This window comes from Falco naumanni, chromosome 4 (genome assembly GCF_017639655.2).
Source record: "Falco naumanni isolate bFalNau1 chromosome 4, bFalNau1.pat, whole genome shotgun sequence".
NCBI classification, from domain to species: Eukaryota; Metazoa; Chordata; class Aves; order Falconiformes; family Falconidae; genus Falco; species Falco naumanni.
In genome coordinates this window covers 75,402,200-75,415,222 of record NC_054057.1, presented here as the reverse complement: position 1 = coordinate 75,415,222, position 13,023 = coordinate 75,402,200, and the positions used below count along the sequence as shown (strand labels likewise).

The 13,023-nt window shown below is 63.3% G+C and overlaps 2 protein-coding genes across 2 annotated transcripts; both read right to left on the bottom strand.

Moving 5' to 3' along the window:
* Positions 1–162: 162 nt before the first annotated feature.
* ANTKMT (adenine nucleotide translocase lysine methyltransferase) lies at positions 163–2,879 on the bottom strand. The gene is made up of 4 exons (XM_040590404.1): positions 2,700–2,879; positions 1,900–2,040; positions 1,283–1,333; positions 163–660 (listed from the first exon to the last, which is right to left on the bottom strand). Exons 1-4 carry the CDS (start codon positions 2,871–2,873, stop codon positions 481–483), a joined length of 546 nt encoding a protein of 181 aa, XP_040446338.1. The 5' UTR covers positions 2,874–2,879; the 3' UTR covers positions 163–480.
* A 6,025-nt stretch (positions 2,880–8,904) lies between these two features.
* METRN (meteorin, glial cell differentiation regulator) lies at positions 8,905–12,520 on the bottom strand. Its single transcript, XM_040590395.1, has 4 exons — positions 12,251–12,520; positions 10,777–11,198; positions 10,535–10,594; positions 8,905–10,172 (listed from the first exon to the last, which is right to left on the bottom strand). The coding sequence occupies exons 1-4, from the start codon at positions 12,334–12,336 to the stop codon at positions 9,856–9,858; spliced, it is 885 nt and encodes a 294-aa protein (XP_040446329.1). The 5' UTR covers positions 12,337–12,520; the 3' UTR covers positions 8,905–9,855.
* Between the last annotated feature and the right edge of the window lie 503 nt (positions 12,521–13,023).

Here is a 13,023-nt window from a genome sequence, read left to right as displayed (position 1 = left end):
ATAAGGTAAGCAGGGCCAAGGTGATCCTTCAGCAGGAGGTGAGCTGGACAAACTCCCTCCTGAGCTGCCTTCAAAAGGACAGCAGAGCAAATCCCAAGGCCAGGAGCAGCAGCCACTCTGGCTCCAGGAGCACCCTTGCAGCTCAAAGGCAAAGCAAACGCCTCAAGGGAAGAAGCGACAAAATGTTTATTTTGAAAAATGACCTAGAAATAAAGTAGCAAATGTACAGAAAGAGGCACTGGAGCTTTAGCCCTTAAGTCCTGCAATAATTCCAGGATTTCTAGGTCTGACTTCCACCTCCCTTGCTTCCCCCAAACTGCCCACTCCTCGGAAAACCGAGGAACTGCCATCCTGCAAGTCCCTGTGAAAAAGCCTGGCCAAGCAGCCCTCTTGCTGCTGTCCTGAGCTGAGCCCAAGGGCTGGGGAGGCTCTGACCCCTGCCGCTGCTGACCCTTCACGCCAGGCTTAATGAGGCTGCTATTAGACTGGGCTTCCCCTCTGTGCTGCTCGCCGCACCTCCTTCATGTCATAGGCCCAGACTTGCTCCAGCCCCTGCCCAAGGGTGTTGGTAGGGGTCCAGGAGGGGAAGGGGAAGCGTCCAGCCACCACTCGGGCTTCATCAGGGAGTTCTGCAAGGAGCTTGGTGGCTAGAGGAGGTTTCTGGAGAGAGAAAGATAGCCAAGGGCCAAGTGGCCTTAGGGAACAGTCACATAGTGGCAGTGCCACCAACGACCACAGGGCAGCTTCTCGGCACAGCTGGTGGGTCCCAAGCAGGCAGCATCAACCACAGATGCTTCCAAAATGTAGGGCTGGTACTAGCCCTGTGTATGGTTGGGACTAGGACCAAGTAATGAGCGATAGGATGAGAGGAAACAGCCTCAGGCTGCACCAAGGAAGGCTTAGATTTGGTATTAGGAAAAAATTTCTTCACCGAAAGGGATATCAAGCACTGGAACAGGCTTCCCAGGGAGGTGGTGGAGTCACCATTCCTGGAGGTATTTAAAAGACGTGTAGATGTGGCACTTAAGGACACAGATTAGTGGTGGGCTTGGCAGTGCTGGGTTAACGGTTGGACTCAATGATTTTAAAGGTCTTTTCCAACCTAAACAATTCTATGATTCTATAAATTCGAGTGGTGCAGAGCACCAATCTGCTCACTCATAGCAATGCCTACTTCGCTTTATTTTTCAGTCTTTGCCACTGTCCCAGATTATCTCTCTTTTCCAAGAAAACCCTCCTTCGAGCTCACTCTGAACAGGTGGGGTGCAAGGGACTGACTTACCACACTGGGGGCCAGGAACACGATCACATTGTAGCAATCAGAAAGATTCACCTTAAAAGAGAAGGAAAAGGGGAATGAAAGAAGCAACAGGCAGAGGTGGAATCTGGGGGGAACTGTTCCAAGTGGCAGAATGCCTTGAGGGTGATCTTCCTAACCTTGGAGAAAGCAAAAGATGCCCCATAACATGTGGGATAGGGATGTGTTGGTGTGACTGGGAGCTGGGTGTGAAAACAGTGCCTCTTGCAAAAACAGCTGCCTCCGGCAGCATCCCAGAACCACATTCCCTGCTGGGTTTTCTCCCATCAGGCTGCAAGTACCCAACGCCAGCCTTAGCAGCACAGCTCTAAAGGCCACCATGTGTCAGCAGCACCTAAACCCTCTTTTTGAATCTGCGCCAAGGAGTGCTGCTGCCTGCAAATCCAGCAGCCAGCCACGGGCTGCCCAGGCTGGTGTTCCCCTGGAAAGGAGGATGTTTCTTCCACCTCCTGGAAGCAGTGTGGGTTTGGGAAGGAGCAAGCACCCATCAGCAAAGCCTGTCTGAAGCTGCAGACCAAGCCCTGGCCCTGCTCCAGCTACAGCCAGTGCTGAGCACAGCGAGACCCTTGGGACACTGTTACCTTCCACAGATCTTCCTTCAGGAAGGAAACCTTCCCGTGGTACCCAGCCTTCCAGGCCCGGTAGTTGGAGAGACACAGCAGCCAGGGATTGAGCTCATAGCCAACGGCTGGTCTGAGACCTTGCTTATAAGCCTCTACCACCTGGGGGGGGGGGGGGGGAGAGAGAGAGAGAGTTGTAACTAAAATGAACCTCTGTGTCGAGTTTGGGGGACAATTTGGGGGGCAAGGGGCTGTTGCCCAGCTCCACTTGCTCCCGGCCGCTGGCTCACAGGGAGGGTGACCTCAGACCTCAGCACCTTCCAGATGCAAAGGCTCTTTCATCCTAGAGCAGTCATTCCCACTCTGCTCGCTGTGTGCGATGCCATTGGAGACCGTCTAGGGCCAGCTAGGGTTGTCTAGGGCCAGCTAGGATCATCTATGGCCACCAAGGGCTGTCTAGGGCCAGCTAGGATGGTCCAGGACCATACCAGGAGGGCCATCAGAAACCACAGCCAGGAGGAGGGCAGCAGCTGCCTGGGGGGCTCCCTCCCACCCACCCCCTGGTGAGTCCAGCCCCCCCTCCCTGCCCTTCGCCCATCCCGGGGCAGCCCCCAGCACCCCCAGCACCCCCCTGCCCGCCCTTACAAGCCGTCCGTCTCCCGATCCCAGATCCACCGTCTTCCCCGAGCGGCCCCGCAGCAGGGCCAGGGCATTCGCCACTTGCTGGGGGCCGGAGGGCTGGTAGGGCACCTGGGGGGAGCGGGCCGGTCAGGGGGGCGGGGGGCGCCGGGCCGGGGAGGGGCGGGGGACAGCGGCGGTACCTGGAGCCGCAGGGGGACCCGGCGGAAGCCGGGCATCAGCAAGGCGGCCCAGGTGGCCCAGGCGGCCACTCCGCTAGCCACCGCCAGCTCCAGCAGCCCCCGCCCGCCCAGCGCATCCCCGTCGCGCAGCCGCCACGCCGGCTCCCCAGGCTCTCCCGGCTCCCCCGGCTCCATGGCTGCCGGAAGGGGCGGCCCCGCCTTCCGCCGCCGCCGGGGGCAGCTCCAGTGCTGCCGGCCCCGGGAGCTGCGGCTGCCCCGCCCGCGCCGCGGGCTGCGGGGCACTGGCACCGGCTCCGGCACCGGCACCGGCACCGGCACCGGCTGCTGCTGCGCGAGCCCGGGCCGCTGCGCGCCGCTCTGCGCGGTTCTGTGCCGCTCCGTGTGGTTCTGCGTGGGTGCGCACGGTCCTGCGCCGCTCTGCACGGTCCTGTGTGGGTGCACATGGTCGTGCGTGGCTGTGTGCTGTCCTGTGCCACTGGGCACGGCTGTGTGTGGCTATGCATGGCTGTACACTGTCCCGTGCAGTTGTGCACAGTTGTGCACGCCTGAGCAGGGTCCTGTGCCATCATGCATGGCTGTGCAAGGTCCTGTGCTGTTGTGCATGGCTGTGCATGACTGTGCAAGGTCCTGTGCCATCGTGCATGGCTGTGTGTGGCCGTGCACGGTTGTGCACGGTCCTGCACCAATGTGCATGGCTGTGCATGGTCCTGTGCCATTGTGCATGGTTGTGTATGGTCCCGTGAACCTGCATGCAGTTGTGCATTGCTGTGCACGGTCCCATGCAGTTATGCATGGTTGTGCGTGGTTGTATGGCTCTATGCAACTGTGCAGTTCTGTGCAGCTGTACACAGCTGTGAACTGTTGTGCATGATTGTGCACAGATGAGCATGGTTGTGTGCAGTTGTGCACAGCTGTGCAGGGCAGCGTGCAGTTCTGCATGGTTGTTGTGTGTGGTTGTACAAAATTGTTCATGGTTATGCGTAGCTATGCACAGTTGTGTGCAGTTGTGAACAGCTGTGCACACCTGTGCATGGTTCGGTGTGACAGTGCATGGTTGTGCATGGCTGTGCATGGCTGTGCATGGCTGTATGTTGCTGTCCGTGGTTGTGCACAGCCATGCAGTTTTGTGCAGCTGTGCACAGTTGTGTGTGGTTGTGCATGGTTGAGCACGGCTGTGTGCAGTTGTTCACAGCTGTGCACGGCAGTTAGGGCTGCGCAAGGCTGTGCAGAGTTGTTCACACGCATGTGTGGTTGTGCGTGGCTGTGCGCAGTTGTTGGCTGCTGTGCGTGCCCCAGGCAGTGGGTTTCCTGCTGCGAGGGAGCGGCAACTGTGGGAAAATTCCAGGCTGTGGGAAGCAGGGGGCCGGGGAGGGGGGGGGGGCGGGCAGCCAGGGCAGCCCCTGCCCACCCGCAATTAATAAAAACCCCCACAAACCAAACCCAGGAACAAAACCAGCTCAATTAGGGGAGCGGGCACACAAAGGGCAGGCAGCTTCCCTGCCCGCCCTGGCACTTGCTGCCACATCATCATCTCGCCTGGGATTCCACAGCCGCAGCCTTCCTCCCCTGCTGCCCCCTTGGCCTTTGGGTCAGTATTTGCAGGCCTCCCCCTCCAGCACCGTATTGGGGTGTCCCCTGAGAGCTTGGGGGGTGGCCCTGGGGGTCCGTGCAATGGCCAGTGGTGCCCTGTGCCCTTGCCACAGGGTGACCAGCCTGGTGGCATGCCTTGGCATCCCAGGGGACGTGATCAACTGCCCACGCGTGATTGCGGACAGAGGAGATAAACCCTATGGGCAGCACCAGAATGGGAACGGCTTTGAGGCACAGGGGAGCAGGAGTCCCACCTCCCTGGCCCTGGGGATGGCACGGCCAGCAGCTGCTGGCACTGGCCTGCCTGGAGACCCTCTTTGCTGACGAGCCAAAGCAGGCAGCAACCACAGGAGTTGCTGCCAAAGGCCAGCACGTGTTCCTGCTCCAAGCTCACCCTTATTTGTGGGAATTAAACATTCTGCCCTTGGAATAAGGATGCACACACACCCACATGCATGCACACGCGTGCTCTACCCTCAAACCAAGGCGTGCAGCTTGGGGCGCTTAACGACAACCAGACCCCATTAACTCATGCCCTGGAGCAGCCAAGGGGCTCCACCGGGGAGGAAAAGCCACCCCTACACCCTTCGTACAGCCCAGAAATACTGTCCAGGGCTGTTCCCCTCCCCACCCTGCCGTAAAGGGTCCAGTGCGGCTGCAACCAAATCGGGGGCCACGGGGATTGCTCCGATTTTCTGGTGCTCACTGGCAGGTGGAGCCAGTTAAGGCTGAGAGGGAGCAGAAAATCAGGAGAAATAGGAGCTGGAGGAAGAGGGGGGCCAGGGGGCCGCTGCTGCAGAGCAGGAGGATGTTCCATGGGGATGAGCTGGTCCCTGGGGCAGCCCAAGGGCCCCCGTGATGCTTGCAGAGCAAATTAATTAACGAAGCAATTCCCAGGCAGGGGCTGAGCCCTCCTTGCTGGGCCCCCAGGACTTGGCCAGGGCTAGCGAGGAGGGGAGTGACAGCATCCCCTTCTGCCCCAGCCCTGGGGTGTCAGGCAGCATCTCTGGGTGCCGGGCCGAGCAGGTGGCCATGCGAGGGGACCAGTTGGGATGCGCTGCCAGAGCCAAAGAGCTTGTAATCCGTCTCTTTCCAGGGCAGCTTCCCCCCGCCGGGACCGTGGCGGCTGCAAAGCAGCCCTGACCGCCAGGAATTTGTCGCTATGCGCTGGGAAAGCTCCTTCCCGCCAGCTGTCGGCAGCCTGGCCTGCCGGGCGCAGGCGCGTTTGACCAGGGAGAGCTGGGGTGAGGGGCTGCAGGGGCCCCGCTGCAGGCCAGGGTCCTGCTCCAGCACCGAGCATCCCTCCCCGGCACAGGGATGATGCTGGCTTGGCTTTGGCCTGGCTAAAGCAGGGGGCTGGAAGCAGACCCTCATGGCAGGCTTTGAGGCACAGCTCCCCAAGGGGTGGCAGGGTTGGGGGGTGTTGGTGTCCTTGGGGTCACCAGGCTCTTGCTTTTCCTCTTGCCGAGGGCTGTGGCATAGAGTTCACTGCGTCCTGCCCAGGGCTTGGGCTGGCCCTCTGGTCCCTTCTCTGCTGCCCAATGCGGATGCCCAAACTGTCCCATCCTACCTGCTGCTGCTTGTCCCCTGGCCCCAGGGCATCATCCTGACACCATGGGACAAGCCTAAACGCCGAGGGCGCCATTCTGAGCTTATGGGATACCCCCTGGTCCCAGAGGCATCATCCTGACTCTATGGGGCATCTCCAAACCGCAGGGGCTTCATCCTGAGCTTGTGGCATCCTCTAGTCCCAGGGACATCATCCTGACTCTATGGGGCATCTCCGAACCCCAGGGGCATCTTCCTGACACTACTGAGGACCCCTGGTCCCAGGGGCATCCCCCTGCCCCATACCACCTCCTGGGCTCTAGGGTCCTGCGGGCAGAGCAGGCAAGGCAGGTGGGGCAGGCGATGCAGGTAGGGCAGGCAGGGCAGGCAGGCTGCCCAGACATCGCCAGGGCAGGCGCAAAGCTCGCAGGTCCCCGCTCGGGGCGGGGGGCTGCAAGGAGGGCTGAGCGGGGCCGGCAGCCTTTGTGCCTTGCTTTTGTGCCCCGCGATTCACACATTCGGGCTTTTATCCGGCGGCCGGGAAGGAGGAGGGCGAAGGGGGCAGGAGAGGGGGGAGAAGGGCTGGGGGCGAATGGCGGGAAACGGCGGGTCCCTTTGTGCGATGGAGACAGGGACCAGGGACACCCTGCCAGCGCCGCTGCTCGCCGGTTTGCTGTCCCACTGTGGACACCCATCGGGAGCGTGACCAAAGGGCTCCACGGTCCTTGGGGGGTCCTTGGGCTGGGATGTGTGTCCTCCCCCAGCCAGATGCCTGGGGCCATGATGGGACTGATCCCATGGGATGAGGAGCCCTGGGCACATTTCCACGGAGGAAGCTGTTTTTGGGGCGCTGCTCCCCATGGCATCCTCAACCCCACCCTCAAAGGGGGTGGGTGGATGAGTGGAGGGCTTTTGGAGCAGGTCTGGCTGGGCGGTCCCTCGGGATGCTGCAGGCAGCCATGCCAGGTGGGCATCGTGATGCCCGCAGGGGGACCTTTCTCGGGGCTCACAGGGTGCTGCTGCAGCCCCTCACCATCACCAGCCTTCTCTCCAAGCCTGGCTGGGCTCCAGCTGCCCCTCCAGAGACACCCAGCTCCCATCGGGTCTGCCCAAAGCAGCCCTCGGCACACTGTGGTCCCCAGCCTGCTCCCCCCGCCCGCCACTGCACTGCATCCCACATTTTCCATCCTGAGGAGGAAATATAAATTGGGATGAAGTTTGTCTCATGTTTTTACTCTCCGTGGCTGTGCTCCATGCCAAGAGGCCAGGCAGGAATTTGGCTTGGCTGGGGCCGGACTCTGCTTTTGGGGAATTGCTCAGATGACCAGCCCCAGGGAGAAGGGGACGATGGGGCCACAGGGTGCTGCCCCATCCACGGCAGCTACAAGCAGTGAGGAAATGCTGTTGTCCCCATCCTACAGTCGGGAAACTGAGGCACCGGCTGCCTGGTCCCCCTGTGGGATGGTGCTGTAGGAAGCGTTTGTGCCCTGGCCGGGGCCCAGCCACTACAGGAGCCAGCAGCCTCGGGAAGCGAGGGCGGCCGACCCAACCTGACACAGGGCAGAGGGCACCGAAAACAGCACGAAAACCTCTGTAGCAGAGAATGAGCAGAATAACCGCCCTTTCCGCCACAGCAGAGTGAGTTGGTTTGGCCAAATAAACAGATTTGAAGAAAAACAAGATTCTGCTGCTGGACAGAAAGCTGCCGGATGCTTGGCGCATTAAATGCTGTAATTTAGCCAAGAGGAATGCGCTAGATTGCGGTGGGGCCAGAGCAGCCGTGATTTACCCCTGGTGCATACAGAGGATGCCGTGGGCAGCACAATTCCCTTTGCACCTCATTTATTGCTTTTTCAGCCTCATTTTTCCTCCTCCACTGGGTTTCCCACTCCTTCCCCCTTCCTCCTGCCTTGCTTAGCTCCTGCCTGTCGCCAAATCCAGGGGGATGCTGGCATCCTGGAGAGCCTGGCGTGGAGCATCAGTCTCCCCCAGGGCCAGATCCTGCCCTTGGGCCCAGCCTGGCCCCAAAATGAGCACCAGCCCTTTGGCAGTAAAGCATAAAATAAGCATCAAACTCTTCTCAAGGGGAAGCATGTGTTGTGTATCAAACCCACCGGGAAGGCTCGCAGCTGTGAGCTCACAGGCAGGGTCTTACCACAACCAGATCATTTTATACACACACACACATACATACACACACACAGAGATATATTTCATTAAACTACAAAGCCAACAGCACTCTTAGGAAATGGTTTCTTGGCAAGGAAAAGCACATTATGGTCAGCAGGGTGCCAAATACCTGGCGGTTCAGCCTGGCTGGAGGTATTTGAAAAGGTGTTATTGTGAGAATACTGTAAAAATATTAAAGCACAAGCTGATGTGTGCCGTGACCCTGGCTTGGGTGGTTTCGGGGCTCAGGGGGGGCTGGGGAGGCACTCAGGGGCTGAGCTTTTGCAGCACTGAGCCCCTGTGGGCACCACTGATGGGGAGGAAGGGTCCCTGGCTGGGGATCCCATGTCCCATGCCCAGCTGGGGGCCCCATGCCCCTCACCACCATCTGGGGATGCCTGTGCAGCCTGGAGGAGCTGGAGCCAGAGGCCGGAGCCCCCGTGGAGGGGGGCAGCGGTGGGGCAGCAGCGGGCAGGGCTGGGAAACCGGTGCCTCACAGCCCGGCACAATGAGGCCTTGTGGCCGGTGGCTCTGACGAGAATCGGTCCTGACAGCAGCTCCACCAGCGGGGTCACCCACCCGGCACGGGGCCACCGCCCGGGGCCTCGTTCACTCGGTGATACCCAGGGAGAGGAACCCCAAGGTGACCCACCCCGAGGGACACCAGGGACGCAGCACCGAGAAATAGCAACGCATTTCTTTATATATATATAAAAATAAATCGCAGGGCTGTTCCCAGCCCCGCAGGAGGCAGGGTCAGTAGTTGGAGCTGGCACAGAGGGAGGCAGGGTTCAGGGGTTTGCACCATGGCACACACCGGCACCAGCACTTGCCTGCAGCACCTGCTGGTAAACATCCTGCTCAGCTTTTTAAAGAAAGGAGATGCCCACACACATGCTACAAATACAGCTCAGTTTATAAAAAAAGTCACAAATTTGGTATTGTTATAACTTTAGTGCACATACAATGCCCCCCACCCCCACGGTCAAAAATTCTCCCTGGCTGGCGCGGCGTGCCCCATCGCCAGCCACCCAGCACAGCCGGACTTGGCAGCTGCCCCGAGGCCACAGCCTCAGGCTAGCGGTGGCGGGTGGCACAGCCCGACCTCTCCCTGCTCCCGTGGCATCTTCCTGCATCGGTGCTTTGGTCCTGCTCTGGCTGTACCAGGGACACCTCTGCTCCCTGCACCAGTCTTCCTCTCACCTTGCCATCCCCCTCGCTCCCTTCGGCCTCACTCCTCTTCCTTGGCATCCGCCCTGTGGCTCCTGCCTGTGCCCCGCGTTGCAGGCAGGGCCAGCGCAAGGCTCGCTGCTGCCCCACACCCCCTTACACCCCTGACTTTGCAAATCCACCTCCTGGCCCTTCCACACCCCACCATGCCCACTGTGCCCCTGGCCCTGCCACTACGGCCACCTACTGCCACGGCCACCTGCCGCCGAGCCCTCTCGGTGGGTGGGGGTGGCTGCCCCCATCATGCCGGTCCCACCGTACCCCACAGCATCCCCTGAGCATGCACACCCCGAGCGTGCAGCACCCCGGTCCCCTGGGAGCCCCCAACCCACTGCCCCATGCCACTGCACCCCTCACCCGGGCATGTCCCTGGGGGCCATGGGCAAGTGCGCCCTGGGAAAATCCCTTCCCTTCTGGCAGGATTTTCCTGGGACCCCACCAGCCCGGTGGCGGGTGCTGCCGGAGCCTGGCTACACAGCGAGGATCGCAGTGCCACACTCTCTCTGGGCACCATCCCTGCCAGCACGCCGCCCCTGTGTCCCCCCCAGGGATGCTCTCACTGCCCGTGGGACCCCAGCCCCCCAGCCCCCGTGGGGCTGGGCTGCCCTCCCCAAGCCACTCAGTCCACAGGGAATTCGCAGGGGTTCTGGCGCGTGCGCTGTGCCCCCTCATAGATGCGCTGGAAGTCCCTATAGCGGGGCGCACAGCTCAGCCAGGCTTCGCCGAAATGCAGCCACCCCGTGAAGAGGAAGGTGCCAGGGCCGGGCTTGACCCCGCAGCGCAGTGGGGTGCGGATGCTGCCCGCTGGCCGTCCTGGCCTCCCCCCTGCCTGGAAGAGGGGGAACTTTTGGCGGTGGATGCGGGAGGCGCTCACCCCAATGATGGATTCCTGCAGCTCCGCATCGTTGGAGACGCTCCAGATGCTGCCACGGATTACTGTGGGAGGAAGGCAGGGAGAGGTGTCAGTCTGTCCCTGTCCCCATCCCCATCCCCATCCTTCTTCCCATCCCTGTTCCCATCCCCACCCCCATGATCTCCACTCCCATCCTCATCCCCAAACCTGTTCCTGTTCCCATCCCCATTCCTGTTCCCATCCCATCCCCATCTCTACCCCTGTCCCCATCCCCATCCCCGTTCCCATCCTGCAGCAGCCTCTGTGTGACACTGGTGGTCTCACCCCAAGACTAGGAAGGGGAGGTCAGGACTGCCTGCGGGGCTGTTGCCCCCCCACTTTGAGTTTCCTTCCCTCCTCTGGTAGTCCCAGGAACTCCCCCAGCACCCGGAGGGACTGCACTCACCAAAGTCACTAGTGCAAATGGCCATCAAGATCTCGGTGTCATTGCACGGCCGGCACGCTCCTGTAATGGCCAAGCACACCCGTCACCATGGTGGCTCCCGGTGCCTGGCCTTGGTGGGGGACGCCCCGGGTCCAGCCCCTCCATCCCCTCACCGCCATGCACACTGGGGACAGCCTGGCAAGGCAGGTGGTGGCAGCCCCGGGGAAACTGAGGCAAGCTGACCTGGGATGCTCAGCACTCACCTTCTCCGGTGAGGCTGGCAGCAGGCAGCGCCGGGCGGGCCAGCCAGTCCCCCCGTAGCTCGTAGCGGAAGGCGGCAATGCGGCGGCTGATGTCGCGGTGCGGGGTGGCCTGCAGGAAGAGAGCCACCTTCTCCTGGGGCAGCCAGCTGAAGCAGCGGACGCGGGGCCGGGGGGCCTCCGGCAGCAGCAGCTCCAGCACCCCCTCCCTCTCCAGGTAGAGCTGAGCCCCTCGGAAGGTGCCGGCAGGTTTGACGCAGGCGGTGACATGCTGGGGGCTCCTGCCCTTGATGGCGGCGGTGGTGGGGGGCAGGCGGGGGGCCAGGCGGAGGCGAAGGGCCCCTGTGGGGTACAGCCATTCCAGCGAGCCCTCGGCGCAGTGCAGGGAGAGCTGCTCCACGCTGCCAGCCTCCTGCGACAGCCCGCTGCGAGGCACAGCAGCCCCCATCAGCCGGGACCCCCGGGTGATGGGGACCCCCGCCAGCCCATGTCCCCCCCAGCACAGCAGCACCCTGGCACTCCCGAGCAGCACCTCCACAGAGCCATGCAGGATGAACACGGGGAGGAATAGCACCAAACCCTCGACGCCTCGGACTTGGGGTGCAAGTGCATCGTTCAGGGGGTGCTCCTGTTTCCCAGCACTTTCCCAGAGGGGCTGGTGGGGGAGGGCACAGCAGCACAGCCCCCCTCACACCCAGGGTGGGCTCCCACAGCACCCCAACCAGGGTGCCCATGGCCTTGAGGTCACCTGTTCCCTTGCATGCTCCCACTTCGGGGGATCCCCAGTTGGTGCGGGGGGGGGGGGGAGGTACACCCCGACACACACACACACTCGTGGAACTCGGGCTTGCGTGTAAACGGTGCCCGGAGCCGCGTCCTGTCCGCTGCGTTTGCGGGGCGGTGGGGGGGGTTGGCGGACGGACGGACACGCGGGAAAGCCAGGCGGGGGCAGCCGGGGGGGTGCTTTGTCCCGGCCACGCTGCCCGTGGCTGCCTGGCCCCGTAGCCCCCCGGGCCCCCTGCGTGGGCCGTGCCGCAGCCCCTCCTGCCGGGCCCCGGCTCTTTGTTCCGGAGCTCGGCGCTTTCCCCCGCCGCGGCCAGCGGCGCTCCGGGCCCTGCCGAGGGGCCCCACCGCCCGCAGAGCTGCCTTTCGGGGGGGGGGGGGGGGGGGGGGGGGGGCTGAGGGAAGGGGCGCGCAAGCGGGGACCTCAGGGATCAGCATCCCTCGGGGGGTTGGGCAGCCGCCCCCAGCACTGGGGAAACTGAGGCAGGCGGACATCTCAGCATCCCACCCATGACCCTGCCCCACGGATGCAGGAGGCGTCCGCCTGCCCGGAGCGGGGGCGGGGGGGAGGGGGGGGGGCAGCGGGCAGCCCCCCCGGCCGTGCGCGGGCGGCGGGAGCTCCCCGGGGAACTGCGACGCGGGGGATGCTGAGCCGGGGACCCGCGTGTGCCCCCCCCGCGGTGCCGGTGCCTACCTGCCCCTCCAGCTGCACTGATCGGCCGAGCCCCCCCCGAGCGCGGCGCCCAGCCCGGCCAGGCACAGCGCCCGCAGCGCCCACATGGCCGCGCCCGCGGCGGCCCCGGGGCGGCCCGGCCCGGCCCTGCCCGCAGCGCTGCCCGCACCGGGGCCGGCCGCAGGGAGCGGGGCCGCCACCCCCGCGCCGCGCCCCGAACTTTCCGCCAATGGCGGCGCCGGGGCGGAGCCGGACCCCCCACCCCCCCCTCACCCCCCCACCCCCCCGCCGGAGACACCGGCAGCGCGCGCTCCGGGCATCCCCGGCTCGCTCCCCCCGCTCCCCTCCCCGCGGCTCCCGGTGGCCGTTCTGCCCCCCGCCCCACTAGGGCTCCCCGGGATGGGGCGACACGGGCCGGGCGCTGGCAGCGGCGGGGGGGCCGGGGCTGACCCGGCTGGGTGCACCCCCAGCGGTGCAGGGCCCCGCGCAGCCCAGCGGCGGATACCCCGGGATATGCGCACCCCGGCCTATGTGCGCCCCGAGCTGTGCACACCCCGACTTGTGTGCACCGCAGGGTACGCACACCCCAAGTAACGCACACCACAAGCTATGTACCCCCGGCACCATACACACCAAGGACCACAGGCACCCCAAGCCATGCACACCTCGAGTTATGCACACTCCAAGCCATGCACACCCCAGGTTGTGCACACCCCAAGCCATGCATACCCTGAGTTACACACACCTTAGGCTACCGGCATCCCAGGCTACAGGCACCCCAAGTGACGCACCCC